The following is a 13,831-nucleotide window of genomic DNA, read 5'->3' on the forward strand; positions in this document are numbered from 1 at the left end:
GAGAAGCTACTAATACAAATAGTTGGAAGTTAATTATTGTGCGAAAGTGTAAGTCTGTCTACACACACTGTTTACCCATACCTGCTCACAAAGCTGCATCGATTTATGCATCCAACCCAGTTGTGTTCAATCACACACACATACACACAGACATACACATTGAAGTAACCGCCAAATAGAGTCTAATGGACTTCAATCTCGTCAGCCGACTGGTTCCTGGCCATGTAGCACCATATATGGAGATTTGCCGAAATGCACACGTTTCACTTGCTTGTGTTCGTGCTTGTGTGTGTGTGTCGTGAGGTCAGAGAGAGAGAGAGAGAGAGGTGTATTCAGGCCGATGTAAACATCTGCGCCATTAAATCTGTCCCCTCTATCTAAACACTGATGCTGTACCATCTGTGGCCAGCTGGTTGGGAAAAGCCGCCGGGCCCGATCATCAACTGGATTATTAGTTGGATAATCAACGAAACAGGCTGACACTCTTTAATATTTATTCTCCAGCTGTTTATCATAAGCATATTTGCAGACATGAATATGTACAGCGCGCCCTGCGGCAGGAACAGGATGACATATGGGAGGAACTCTGTCAGTCTGTGGGACACACTTAGTTTGTTACCTTCGCATTGAAAATGCCGGAAGGTTATGTTTTGATCGCCGTGTATTTATTTATTTATTTATTTGTATGCGTGTTATTCGCAAAACTCAAAAAGTATTGAACCGAATCGCAAGAAATTTGGTGGGATGATTGTTTATTATCCGGGGACCAGTTGATTAGATTTTGGGATCGATCGGGTCAAAGGTCAAGGTCAAAGGTCATGAACAGGTCAAAATCTTTCGCAGAACTCAAAAAGTATTGAACCGAATCGCATGAGATTTGGTGGGATGATTGTTTATTATCCGGGGACCAGTTGATTAGATTTTGGGATCGATCGGGTCAAAGGTCAAGGTCAAAGGTCATGAACAGGTTAAATCTTCTTGAATCACATGGAATTTGGTGGGATGATTGGTTATTATCCGGGGACCATTTGATTACATTTTGGGATCAATTGGGTCAAAGGTCAAGGTCAAGGTCATGGAAAGGTCATAGCACGATAGCACGATACATTTTTGTCCAATTGGCATGCAACTAATGCCAAAATGTTCATAATTCAATGCCCAATCTTGTGATATGCGAAGGTATGCGCTCTACCGAGTGCCCATTCTAGTTTTAGTTTGTTTTGGTTTTTAAGCGTTCACGACATTTCTTTCACAAACACAAATCCCACTTACTATAAGTCAAACATTCCAAAACACTGCTTTTCCAAACGTCTGCACGATTGAATCAACTGGAAAGTTGTAGCTTGGTGTGAATGTCATTCTGTCTTTGGCTAAATGAAGAACTGCCAGGAAGAAGAACATGTTCATAGAACACACGTCTGCAATAAAGAGCTTCACAAGGAGAGCAGCGTGCCTGTATGTATCTAACAATACACTATTGCTGTATATTGTTTCGGTTATTTGTGTTTTAATCAAGTGTTTGGGGTCCAGGTGGTGCTGTTTGGGTCTGACAGGGGACCGGCACTCATTTCCTGTCACCGGCTGTCAACGTTACAATATTGTTTTTCATTATAAATCTCATTTCGCCGACAGCGAACAGAAGATGACGGGATGTTCATGTTGTCCTTCCTTGTCTCCGTGTGCCCTTCAGCTCTGGGCAGCAGCCCGGCGTGCGAGCAGAGCGACCCGCCCAGTGTGCACGCGTGTCTGAAGCGAGCGAGCGGCGAAGGTGTCAATGGAAGATGCTCTTTCTGCAGGCCGAGGCAGCTCTCTAAACCAAAAGGTACGCAACGCTGCAGAGTGGGAGGGCCCGTGGACACGCTACGGCTCGGCCTGTGACTCGTATGTGGCCGCTGATTGTTCTCCGGTGACCTTCCTCCTGCTGTGAGGCTGTGTGTTTAGTATCGACCTACAGTATGCGACTCCGGTGAAACTGTGACAATGGGAACAGAGTTATGTAAATTGGGCTTGGACCGGTGAACCTTGAGCCTTGTTCTTTTCTTTTGTTTGAGTTGAGTAAACCACTCGCAGATAAGACGAGAGAAAGAGCTCCACCCGTTCTGCTGCCGTGAATCACGCAGGGACTTTATTTCTCAAAACGTGTTCGTGTGAAACAGTTATTCTATGAGGAGCTGGTTCACTTGTTTGTCACCTCCAGGGTGTTAAATGCAGCTCAGTGCCCTGTGTGTGCTATTAAGCGAGTTGGGATAGCTTATACCGCCCCCTTCAGGTGTAAACCGACAATGCAGAGACATATTCCCCTCATGAGAAGAATACACTTTCAATCCTCTGCATCCACCGGCATCCACGATGGTCTCTAATGTTTGAACGTGCTCCTCGGTCTTCTCCGCAGTGCCTCCTAAGCCGCTACATCTCCAGAGCCCGGTGACGGATGTCAAGTCCCCGCTGGACCACATCCAGAAAGCACCACTAAAACCGGTCATGGAGGAGGCAGGAGGAGGAGGAGGAGGAGGAGGAGGAGTAATGAGAGGATCTGTGACCCGCGAGAAAGTCAGAGAGATGCACTCCAAAGTCTCAGACCTCATCCACCGCTTTGAGGAGAACAGGTAGGGGCTCTTTCCTCTCGGTTGGTGTGTGTGTGCTTTCTTTTCACGGAGAGAAACTATAAAGAGAGTCGCTGCTGTGAAGAAAAGAGAGAGAGGGGAGCTGAGTATGGGACTGTAGCATTAGTTTTTAGGGTATTTCATTTAGTCTGTAATGTTATTCAGTGATGGATTCAACACATATCACAAAGCCTGTGACTTTGTTTTTCTTCTCACAACCATGACAACTTGGTTCCGGTTGAATAACTCAATCTAACGGCGCTTTATAGCTTTTGTAAGAGCACAACTTCACTCGGGCTGTCGTAACCACGGTGACGGAAAACGTCCTCTTTCCTCACGTTTCCTCGAACCGGTTATTTCAGGGACGAAAAGCAGAAGTCCCTCGTTTTTTTTAAGTCCTCGGCCTGACTCGCTGACAGCGGCGCAGACGAGAGCCGTAGACGCAACAAGCTGAGATTAGCCAAGCGTTAGCAAAGGGGATGAAAGGAGATTTGTGCAGGCCGGGGGAAACACAGCTCCGCCTTCAGTTGTGGGACCCAGAGTTGCGAGATGAAAGCCCAGGACAACGAGGTAGGATCCCCACTGAAATGTGCTTTAAGTATTCTGTTGGCTGCGCTTTAACACAACCTGTTACCATTCTAATACAGGAATAACTATCTCCAAGGATTACTAGTGCTCCCTTCCTTCTTCTTCTTCTCCTTTGTGTGCATCTCATGTTGATTTATTACCCGTCCTGTAAGTGTTGGTAGGAGCTGCAGCCGTGTGCACGCGAGAGAGAGAGAGGCCCACTGGACGCAGAGCGAGGCACAACAATGGTGCCCTTGTCCCAGCTGCTCATGCAGTTGAGCCCGAAAGTATTCGACCCGCAGCAGAAGCATGCCCACGAAAAGTTCACTCGGTATCTCAAGCCTCCAGTAGCCCCGTGTTTACACTCATAACTGACCGGGATCCCCTGGGGACAGAGTTACCAAATGAAACTCAACCCCAGGCTGTACCCTCACACCTTCCATCACATGTACCAGTGTGGTCGTGAGGTGCATCAGAGGAATCGGGTGCAGCCCTTTCATTCAGACTGTGCGGGGCTCCGAGGATTCGTCCTCCTGTGGCCTCGGAACAGAAAGAGGAGAAAGGCCCCCGGCTTCTGAGAGCTGAATTAGCCTACTAATATACTAATCCGGTTCACATGGCACTTGGCTGCCTTGAAGGCCCCTTAACCCTTGTGTTGCCTTCGGGTCATTTTGACCCGATTCAATATTTAACCCTCCTGTCGCCTTCGGGTCAATTTGACCCGATTCAATGTTTAATGTCGGTGTTCTTTCGGGAGTGAACAAACAAACATAAAGTACCTCACACTTAAACTTGGAAAACAATATTAATTCTAATAATTTTCTGGAGATTTTAATAGCTGGGGTCATATTGACCTCAAGGGTAAAATATGTTAGTAAATATAAAGGTAACAGGAGGGTTAAACATTGAATCGGATCATATTGACCCGAAGGCAACACAAGGGTTAAAAGACCGCCACACGGCGAGCGAAGCTGCTCTTAATTCAGCCTATTTTAAAACTCTTGTCATGTACTGGAGCGCTTACCGTGCTATTTATATGCAGAGAGGAGCTGCACCGACAGGCCACCAAGGGGGCTTCGCTGAAAACAGTATTAAACACAGCCTCTAAGCAGCTAACCGGGGTATTACTCAGTCTTCCTGGGATGATAGCGTTTTACAATCAACACACACTCAGGTGGCCCGACAGTCCACAAGTAATCCAACTGTGGAGCGTCCCACCAGCCGGTTGTTGTTCCTCTATTTATACATACTTCCTGTTTATGCTGCACAGTGAAGAGCACAACAGTGAATGTCTCAGCGGCTAAGAATTCACCTGCTGGGCTGACGGTGTTATAAAGGTTAGATCACGTATATATATAGCACCTCTTACTTCTTTTCTTCTAGAAATACTAAGTGTTATCAGTTTAGCCTCGATCTGATCTGGGGACAGTTTTAGTGAAACGCAGCCACGGTCCAGTAGCTGCTGTAGGACTGAAGGTCTGGAGGGTAATTTACAGGGAAACAGCTGGACTGACGACCGGTACAGGATGTAGAGCAGCTGAATGGTGACATTGTACATGCCTGTGTGTGTGTGTGTGTGTGTGTGCGTTAATCTAGCTTCCGTTTGTTCCTGTGCTGCATTTTCAAACTGCTTCATTTCATTCATGTCATTTTAAAGCACGGCAGAGATGTTTCAGAGCAATATATCATGTGGGTTCTCCCTGGAAGTAGGACAGAGTCCACCTCTGGGGAGGAGTGGTGGTGTGCCGTCCTCCGCTTTACTCGACCCCCATTCTGTCTGTGCTCAACGCACACGCACACGCACACACACAGACACACACACACACACACACACACGCACACACACTTCCTCTGCAGTACACCAGCTCTCAGCCGCCTCTTGAGACAGAAGGAAGTGTGTGCATCTCCACAGTTTTATTTTTAACTCCCACACTCGAGTGCCAAAGCTATCTGCTGACCGACATGTCCACGCTCCCCGATCAACATGTAGGCTCGAGCAGCGACTGAACCCACTCCTGTCATTGTTCTTCGACTTCTTTTCCCCTTTTCTTCTCAAACGTTCTGGTCGGTGTTAACTGTTTTTTTCATTTCTCTGCGCGTGCTCTTGACCGACTTCCTCCTCTCCCCGCGCGTCCCTCCGGCAGCACCGAGAGCCGGAGAGACGGCTCGCCGCTCAGACAGACCGGCAAGATGTCCGCCGGCAGCCCGGCTCACCGCGCCCGCCAGAGGCAGACGGAGACCGCCGGCGCTCAGGAGAACCACTCCTCCGGACCCACCTCGCCGCAGGATGCCCACCAACCGCCGACCAACGGGACGTTAGCTCAGATGGAGCGGGACGAGGAAGAGGTCAAGGTGGATACCCCGGAGGAGAGGACCGATGGCAGCGTGAGGCTCGAGGCTGATGGGCTGGTGAACGGCGACGCGGAGCAGACTGCTGATCCCTCACCTCCACGAACACCTGAGACACACAGCGCCTCTGACAAGGAGGACGCTGGGACCCAAATACTAAGTGAGCATGGGGCCGAAGAAGGGAGCCCCGACCAGAAGGTACGTCGACTGCGTTGCCCTCGCACCCGAGTGATCTGTGTCTTCACACCCTCCGTGGTATTTATGTACAGCTGCCTCGTCAGCATGGAGTTACGCTCTGGGCTTTCAGCGCCATGACATCTTCTGAACCAATTCAACTCTGAGTCACTCCAACACCGTACGGGTAGAGTTACAAGGGTGTGTGTGTGTGTGTGTGTGTCTCAGAGGGGTTATTTTCTACAAATGCCGAGCAGCTGAGTTTATGCCCCCCACACACACACACACACACACACCCCTCCGCATACACATTCTAAATATCTCCGGTTCCGATCAATCTGTTCTTCTCCGTGCTGAAAACAACAACAACAACAACAAGAGTCTGGATGGACTGAGAGAGGAAGAGCCGTGTGCAGCGCTGCTTTCATTCTGCTCAAAGTTCACTGGAAACCAGGCGTATCACGAGTGGTGCTGTTTGACCTTTGACCCGCTGATACTCTGCTCCATGTTCTCTTGTCACATGTCGTCGCTCGTCAAGGTATTTGATCAATTTAGTCTGGAGAAAGTTTAAGTAGCTTTGTTCCAGTTATTGGATTTATGATCATGTCTTTGTGCTGTTTGGAAATGTAATGAATTAACATAATAGTAATAATCACATTATAGATTCTCTTTGCGAAATAATTCTTAGATACTTCTGCCGGGTTATTGACCTTTATTTGTGTCTTTAAATAGTATCAATAAAACCATGTGGGGAGGAAAGAAGAAAACACAATGTTCTGCTTCTTTTTAAGGATTTTCATCTTTGAATGTTCTTTTCATTCGATGTGGAATACTGAACACAATGTTGCCCATAAGCAGCTCGTGAAATTAGGAATCGGACAAGTTTCACTCATAGAACTCGTAGACATCTAAAACATGAGGAGGGGCCCACAGGTCTAAAGATACACAACAGCTGGTTTCAATGCATTCTTAACACTTATCATATGTTTTTTATATTAATAAACAACGTTGAGCCTTCACCATGAGAACAATAACGTCTCAGAGAATGATCAACACTGTGGACGTATTGACAAGTGATTGTGTGGAAACAGGAGACAGATTGCGAGGGTACACTGTAACACACATGTGACCCTACCAGCAGATGTTTTGAGGCTCCGGTTGTTGTTTGTTGCATCGATCGGCTCCGTTTCACGTAACTGTGTCTTTGTTTGATTTGGTGTCATTTCCCTTCCTCCATAATCTCAATTCCTGTTCTGAGGTCCTGCTGCAGCGTGGCCCGACACCAGCTCAGAGTCCAGAGACAGGAAGTTGGCGGCGATGTGGGAATGAAGGCCGAGCTGAAACAAATGAATGCGCTTCAGACATTTTGTCCCACACTTCTGCATTATTCAACACTCATTCAAGCTCACTAACTCTTATTAAACTTATTAGGCCCCAATCTTTGCCAAAATAGAGAGATATCGAACTGAAGCGGTCATTACACGGACTACGGACTCTCCATCTCAACAGAACGATCTCACTTCCATTCATCCTTCACGTATTCATCTGCGACCACATTTTATTTTCAGATTGCCTCCAACTAACGCCGCCTCTGTTTTCAGGAGACGAATGAACAGAAGCTGTTTAAGATCGCCAGCGAGCTGCTGCACACCGAGAAGGCCTACGTAGCGCGACTTAACCTGCTGGACCAGGTGAGGTTCACTTCTGTTGTTTTAAACCACCTCTACTGGGAAGGAGTTCCCATTTCCCAGGCGGGGAAACCTCGTTAACTTCTCGAACTCCCGCGTTGTGTTACGGCTCTTTTCAGGTATTCTGTGCCAAGCTCATGGAGGAGGCAAATAAAGGGACGTTCCCTGTGGACGTGGTGAAGAACATCTTCTCCAACATCAGCTCCATCAACGCCTTTCACAGCCAGTTTCTGCTTCCGGACCTGGAGAAGCGCATGGGAGAATGGTGAGAACGATCGAACTGAATGAGAACGATGAAAGACAAACACAAACACAAACACGGGACACTATATCTAACGTTTTATATTATCTTCCTCCTTCCCTCCACTCCTCTGCCTCGGCTGCAGGGAGTCCACCCCTCGCATCGGAGACATCCTGCAGAAACTCACACCCTTCCTCAAGATGTACGCAGAGTACGTGAGAAATTTCGACAACGCCATGGAGCTGGTGAAACAGTGGACCGACCGGTCGCCTCAATTCAAGGCCATCATCCAGGAGATACAGGTACTGCGCACCAAATTGCCGTTTGTTTTTCACAAAAGAGGTCAGCAAAAGGGCACGCGCTCATGCTGAGATGGAGGTCAAAGGTCAATGTCACTGTGACCTCACAAATTGTGACAATTTCACACAAATGCTTCATGGGATGACATGATGACGTTAAGGACAGATGTGGATGTAACCTGCATCATGGCTGGGTGGTAACCAGGGTTCGTACGGTCATGGAAAACCTGGAAAAGTCATGGAACTTTAAAATGGTCATTTCCAGGCCTGGAAAAGTCATGGAAAAAAACTTTAATCATAAAAGTTTTGGATAAGTCATGGAAATGTGTTATAATCACATGTTCATTTACACCGAGTTTGAAATAATTAATGTGTTTTTTAAAGAAAGACGCTCAAAATATAAGCCGGCGTACGCTCTCAATATGCACAATGTTCAAAATTGTTCATGTTTATACCGAGATTTCAGTTTGGTCATGGAAATTTGGTTTAAAGTCATGGAAATCCAGCGGTCAAAATGTGTAAGAACCCTGGGTAACTCGTGTGTGTGTTGTTCCCGTGCTCAGAGCCAAGAGGTCTGCGGCAGCCTGACGCTCCAGCACCACATGCTGGAGCCCGTGCAGCGAGTCCCTCGCTACGAGATGCTGCTGAAAGACTATCTGAAGAAGCTGCCTCAGGACGACCCTGACCGACAGAATTCAGAGAGTAAGTCGGGATCCATTCCCACTCCAGAGAGTCCTATTTTATTTCACTATATTAAGGTAACCCATCTTTTTCTTTTTTTTTTGCCCCCAGAATCGTTAGAAATTATCGCCACAGCAGCGACCCACTCCAACAGCGCCATTCGGAAATCGGTAAGTCCAGACGCTTTAAAAAAAACCTTTTTCTTTTCGACTTATAATAATATAACATCTCAGACACATCAACGTCCAGCTCAACACAAATGCACCGTCCTCGTTTAGGATAACCTGAAGAAGCTGATGGAGATATACGAGATGCTGGGTGAGGAGGAGGACATCGTCAACCCCTCTAACGAGTTCATCAAGGAGGGCCACATCCTGAAGCTGGCGGCCAGGAACACCTCGGCCATGGAGCGATACCTCTTCCTGGTGAGAGGAACATCTTCTTGTCTCACGAGGGGAAAACGTGCTGAGCCCAGAAGTCAATGGAAGCACGTGAATCGTCTGAAGCCAGGAGCACCTCTGTGTGAGGACACGTCAGGGGCTCATAAACAAATCTCTCAATTACTGAGATGGCCGGATGATGTGATTACGTCCAGACTGTTTCTTATTAGCTTCAGGCTGAATATCTCCCATCTGTGTAATTCAGGTTACGGAAGAAAAAAACACCCCGTCTGTTCTCTTCTTCTTGCCAGTTCAACAACATGCTGCTGTACTGCGTGCCCAAATTCAGTCTGGGAGGACCGAAGTACACGGTGAGGACGCGGATCGGCATCGACGGCATGAAGGTCCTGGAGACGGCCAACGAGGTCTACCCTCACACCTTCCAAGTGTCCGGGAAGGAGAGGACGCTGGAGCTACAGGCCAGGTACGGGTCATCAGAAATAACACGAGAGGAGCTCATTCAAAAAATTATTTTTTTGCAAACAAGATCCCAGCCCCTCCCACATTGATGTGTGTAATTGTATGTAATCTGGACCCTATAGAGTATCATTTTACACATAAATGAAACCCAAACTCCTTATTTAAATCCTGTAAAACTCTAAATGCTCATTGGCCACAGCTAATTGCCATGTTGGTGTTACAACAGGAACATAAAGTGATAGCTTTACCTCCATAAATACGTTTGAGTGCTTATTGCTTTCCTGATCTTCCTCAGCTCGGAGCAGAACAAGGCCGATTGGATTAAGGTACATACCGGAGAATCAAAATACTTTCATTTTCTCATTTGATGATACACGTTTGAATGCCGCGTAGAACGAGGGACGCATGAGCCTGACATCGTTCTCCTCCTTCAGGCTTTCCGGAAGACCATCGAGATCTTCCAGCAGAAAAACGAGTCATTCAAGAACGCTCTGAAAGACGTGGAGGAAGTGTCGGTCAGTGTTGCACGGTGACACGGATAAGACCCACTGGCCTCTCCTGCCGTACTGAGCGTGTTGTTATTGTTGTTTTGATGCAGAATGCAGAGCTGGGGAAGCGCGCCCCTCGATGGATCCGCGACAACGAAGTGACGATGTGTATGAAGTGCAAGGAGTCGTTCAACGCCCTGACGCGGCGGAGGCACCACTGCAGAGCCTGTGGCTATGTACGTCACCTTGATGCTGCCGGGTCATGATGCATAATGCCTGCAGGGGGGGGGCTTTAAATATCCAGAGGTTCGACTGTGAGAAGAGGTTGATTTCACAGAGACGCCTCCCTTCAGAGGTTTTCCGGGCACGTCCAACTGGGAGGAGACCCCGGGGAAGACCCAGGACACGCTGGAGGGATGATCTCTCCCAGCTGGCCTGGGAACGCCTCGGGATCCTCCAGAATGAGCTGGGAAATGTTGCGGGAGAGGGGAGTCTGGGTCAGCCTGCTGGCTCTGCTGCCCCCGCGACCCGACCCCGGACTAAGCGGATGGGAATGGATGGATGGATGTAAAACACACAGTATTTTTCTACCCCGATTACTTTTGTGCAGAGGAACTCAAACGTCGATGAGACGAGTCTCGTCTGAGTGAAAGAGCCACTTCTTATTTTTTGACATTAACTTTTTACGGTTCCCACAAGTGAGAAAACATTTGGGGGATTTAACGTTGGTATCTGAGAAGCTGTTGCTCTCTTGCCTCTCACTCTTTCTGCTGCCAATCAAAAGCAAAATGAGCCCAAAATATGCTTTTTCATTCAAATAGACGATGAACTAAAATAATAATAATAAAGCACGGTCATGGTCATAGTTGGATGGTCAAAGTTGATCAAACAACGCTTTAAGAGGCTTTTGCATTGGGAAAAAAGTACTTCCTCTGAAAGATTCTTCTTCTCTTGCAGGTGGTGTGCTGGAAATGTTCAGACAACAAAGTCGCGCTCGAATACGACGGCAACAAGATGAACAAAGTCTGCAGAGACTGCTTGTCCATCCTGTCGGGAGAAACGAGAGTCGAGGGCAAGAAGAAGGGCATCCTGGAGGTGAGCAGGGGACGCCGACGCCTCCATCATCACACACACGTGTGCTCGGATTCAATTAGAGATAACTGACGCGGGGTTGTTTTGATGCTCGTGGCGCTGACGTGCGGCCGTGCTCCCCGTGCAGATCGAGGCGGCTCAGTTCACCGGCAGCAGCGTCATGTGCGGCTTCCTGCAGTACTGCGAGAAGACCAAACCCTGGCAGAAGGTGTGGTGCGTCATCCCCGAGAAGGAGAGCGTGGTGCTCTACCTCTACGGCGCTCCGCAGGTAAAAACACCTGAAGAATCCCCCCCCCCCCCCCCATGCATATTTAAAACGTACGCACACAGATGACACTCTCTCCGTCCCCCGATTGTTCCCCTCAGGACGTCAAGGCCCAGTGCACGATCCCCCTCCTGGGCTACTCGGTGGATGACAGCGCCCGGCCCGCCGACCCCACCGCCAGCTTCCGCCTCTCCCAGTCCAAGTCCACACACAACTTTGCCGCGGACAGCGAGGAGCTCAAGCAGCGCTGGCTGAAAGCGATTCGAGTGGCGGTGACGGGGGAGGTGCCCGGACGCCCTCAGACCAACGGGGGCGACGGCAACATGATGGACAACAATAACACACAAGAGGCGGGTACCGACAGCTCGTAAGGGAAGGGGGGGGGGGGGGGGGTCAGACTGCTGGATGGCTCGAGATAGACGGGACGGGCAGACGATGTGCTGCACGCACACAATTCAAACGCACGGTCCTCTTTGCTGTCCTTGAACCCCACATGGTGGGGGGGGGGGGAGAACAATCTGCTGCTGGATGAGCTGCCTTCCCTTGCCACGCTCCTGTTCCCAGTTTCCTCCGGGACGTTCTCATGGACGAAGAACCTCTGCTTCACTGCTGGAGCGGCGCTGGATTACTGAAGGGCGTGTCGGTGCAACCACCACGAGAGCAGAGGGGCCTCAGGACTGATCGACTTCCCTCCAACGGGCACCGCCAAGGACGGCTTTCATCGTGTCCGCTCCTCTCCAGCTGGTGGACGACCACAAACGTGCACAGCGCCCCCTGCAGGATGTGAATCAAAGCGGAAGGACGGTCCAAACTTCCAAACTTAGCTGGTGCTGTAACGCAACTCTGCGTACCTGTACAGTATAAATGTGGGAGGGGGAGGGGGGGGGGTCATTTGTGTTTTTATGTACAGAAATCAATCCCAAACTTTGTTTTGATAACATAGAAGACATCTAAGTACGATATAAAATATTTACAGGATGTTGCCCGTTTCCAGAACTGTGAAAAGTAATCATGTGGTTGGATAATGATGATGGTCTCATCTTCCTCCTCGTCGGTCTCATGCTAATCCAACTCTGGATGCACGTCGGCACCGGTCCTCGCGTGTTCTGGATGAAGAAAACTACTTTGCTATTCAAACCAGTTGTACGTATAAATGCAGCTGTGCATAGAAGAAATCGCTAGAGGAGTTTTTTATATTTTAATCCAGAATAAACAGTCAACATCGAAGCCTCGAAGGTTCCCCGCGGAGCCCCCAAGACATTATACTGTTTCTATTTGAGAAGAACTCTCCATGACAAGTAACGGTAGAGCCAACTTGGTAGAAACTATGTAATAAAGCCACACATATCTCTGGCCTAACAATATGTATCGTCATACCTTGCCCAAATCTCTGGCCCTGGACAGTGCTGCATGTATTAAAAGAGCACGCTGCAATCACGTGCATCCTACGGCGTAATAACTGATGGATGATAATCATTCATGTGCAAACGTAAAGAGGAGGATGAAGAAAGTGAATTATTCTCCAGGACATTCCTGTGGAAGGGAGGGGCCATCAGGTGTTCCCTTAATGCAAACGCAGAACAATCACAGATTCAAAAGCAAGCTGGTGTGAGAAATGTAAATGTGTTTTTAATGCTGTAATTAATTGTGTTATGTAAAGTAATTTATAGAGTATGATGAGTATGATCTGTTAAAAAGAAAGGAAAAAAGGAGCACAGATTAGTTCCCCGACTGGACTAAGAAGCGCAGTAGGTAGGTGGTGTTTTCTCCACTAACCCACCGACTGTTCTTCATCCCCATGGCGGTGTGCAGAGGCTCACCCCTCTTCATTCTTCCCCTCCTCAATATTCAACTCACAAACAAAGAGCACAAAACATCATCTGTACGATCTGGATGTGTATCCAGATGTTTCAGTCCTCATTTGAGAATCTACGCACTTTAGTCTTATAAAGTGTACCTTAAAATAAAAACAAGTATAAACACCAAACGGGGATCTTGCTTTTTACCTTCGCATTGAAAATGCGGAAGGTTATGTTTTGATCGCCGTGTATTTATTTATTTATTTGTATGCGTGTTACACGCATAACTAAAAAAGTATTAAACCGAATCGCATGAAATTTGGTGGGATGATTGGTTATTATCCGGGGACCATTTGATTCGATTTTCGGATCGATCGGGTCAAAGGTCATGAAAAGGTCAAAATCTTCTTTTTACAATAGGGCGGTCAATTTTTATCCAATTGGCATGCAACTAATGCCAAAATGTTCATAATTCAATGCCCAATATTGTAATATGCGAAGGTATGCGCTCTACCGAGTGCCCGTTCTAGTTTTGTAATGTTATACTGCCGCTTGACCGATAATGAGTTATCAAAGCGATTCAAATCTGTAATAGGTGTTTGACATCGATGCACACAGGTATGGAAGGAAAGAGGTGATGGAGTATATATAATAAATACATATATAAATAATATACATAACATATATATAATAAATAAATACAGAAATAAATATATACATATATG

General features: G+C 47.7%; 1 protein-coding gene across 5 annotated transcripts in view; it reads left to right on the forward strand.

Moving 5' to 3' along the window:
• fgd4a (FYVE, RhoGEF and PH domain containing 4a) overlaps positions 1 to 13,294 on the forward strand; it is a 48,205-nt gene extending 34,911 nt beyond the window's left edge. For all 5 annotated transcript variants that reach the window (XM_056415976.1, XM_056415979.1, XM_056415975.1 and 2 more), the window contains 16 exons: positions 1,691 to 1,822; positions 2,393 to 2,606; positions 5,315 to 5,717; positions 7,295 to 7,384; positions 7,501 to 7,646; positions 7,768 to 7,924; positions 8,485 to 8,623; positions 8,714 to 8,772; positions 8,881 to 9,027; positions 9,294 to 9,466; positions 9,758 to 9,788; positions 9,897 to 9,977; positions 10,061 to 10,186; positions 10,908 to 11,045; positions 11,170 to 11,310; positions 11,409 to 13,294. In XM_056415976.1, the coding sequence (XP_056271951.1) occupies positions 1,691 to 1,822; positions 2,393 to 2,606; positions 5,315 to 5,717; positions 7,295 to 7,384; positions 7,501 to 7,646; positions 7,768 to 7,924; positions 8,485 to 8,623; positions 8,714 to 8,772; positions 8,881 to 9,027; positions 9,294 to 9,466; positions 9,758 to 9,788; positions 9,897 to 9,977; positions 10,061 to 10,186; positions 10,908 to 11,045; positions 11,170 to 11,310; positions 11,409 to 11,678 (2,447 nt within the window). In that variant the 3' untranslated portion in view covers positions 11,679 to 13,294. The remainder of the gene's footprint in view (positions 1 to 1,690; positions 1,823 to 2,392; positions 2,607 to 5,314; positions 5,718 to 7,294; positions 7,385 to 7,500; positions 7,647 to 7,767; positions 7,925 to 8,484; positions 8,624 to 8,713; positions 8,773 to 8,880; positions 9,028 to 9,293; positions 9,467 to 9,757; positions 9,789 to 9,896; positions 9,978 to 10,060; positions 10,187 to 10,907; positions 11,046 to 11,169; positions 11,311 to 11,408) is intronic.
• Positions 13,295 to 13,831: the final 537 nt, after the last annotated feature.

Source organism: Pseudoliparis swirei, chromosome 6 (genome assembly GCF_029220125.1).
Source record: "Pseudoliparis swirei isolate HS2019 ecotype Mariana Trench chromosome 6, NWPU_hadal_v1, whole genome shotgun sequence".
Lineage (NCBI taxonomy): Eukaryota > Metazoa > Chordata > Actinopteri > Perciformes > Liparidae > Pseudoliparis > Pseudoliparis swirei.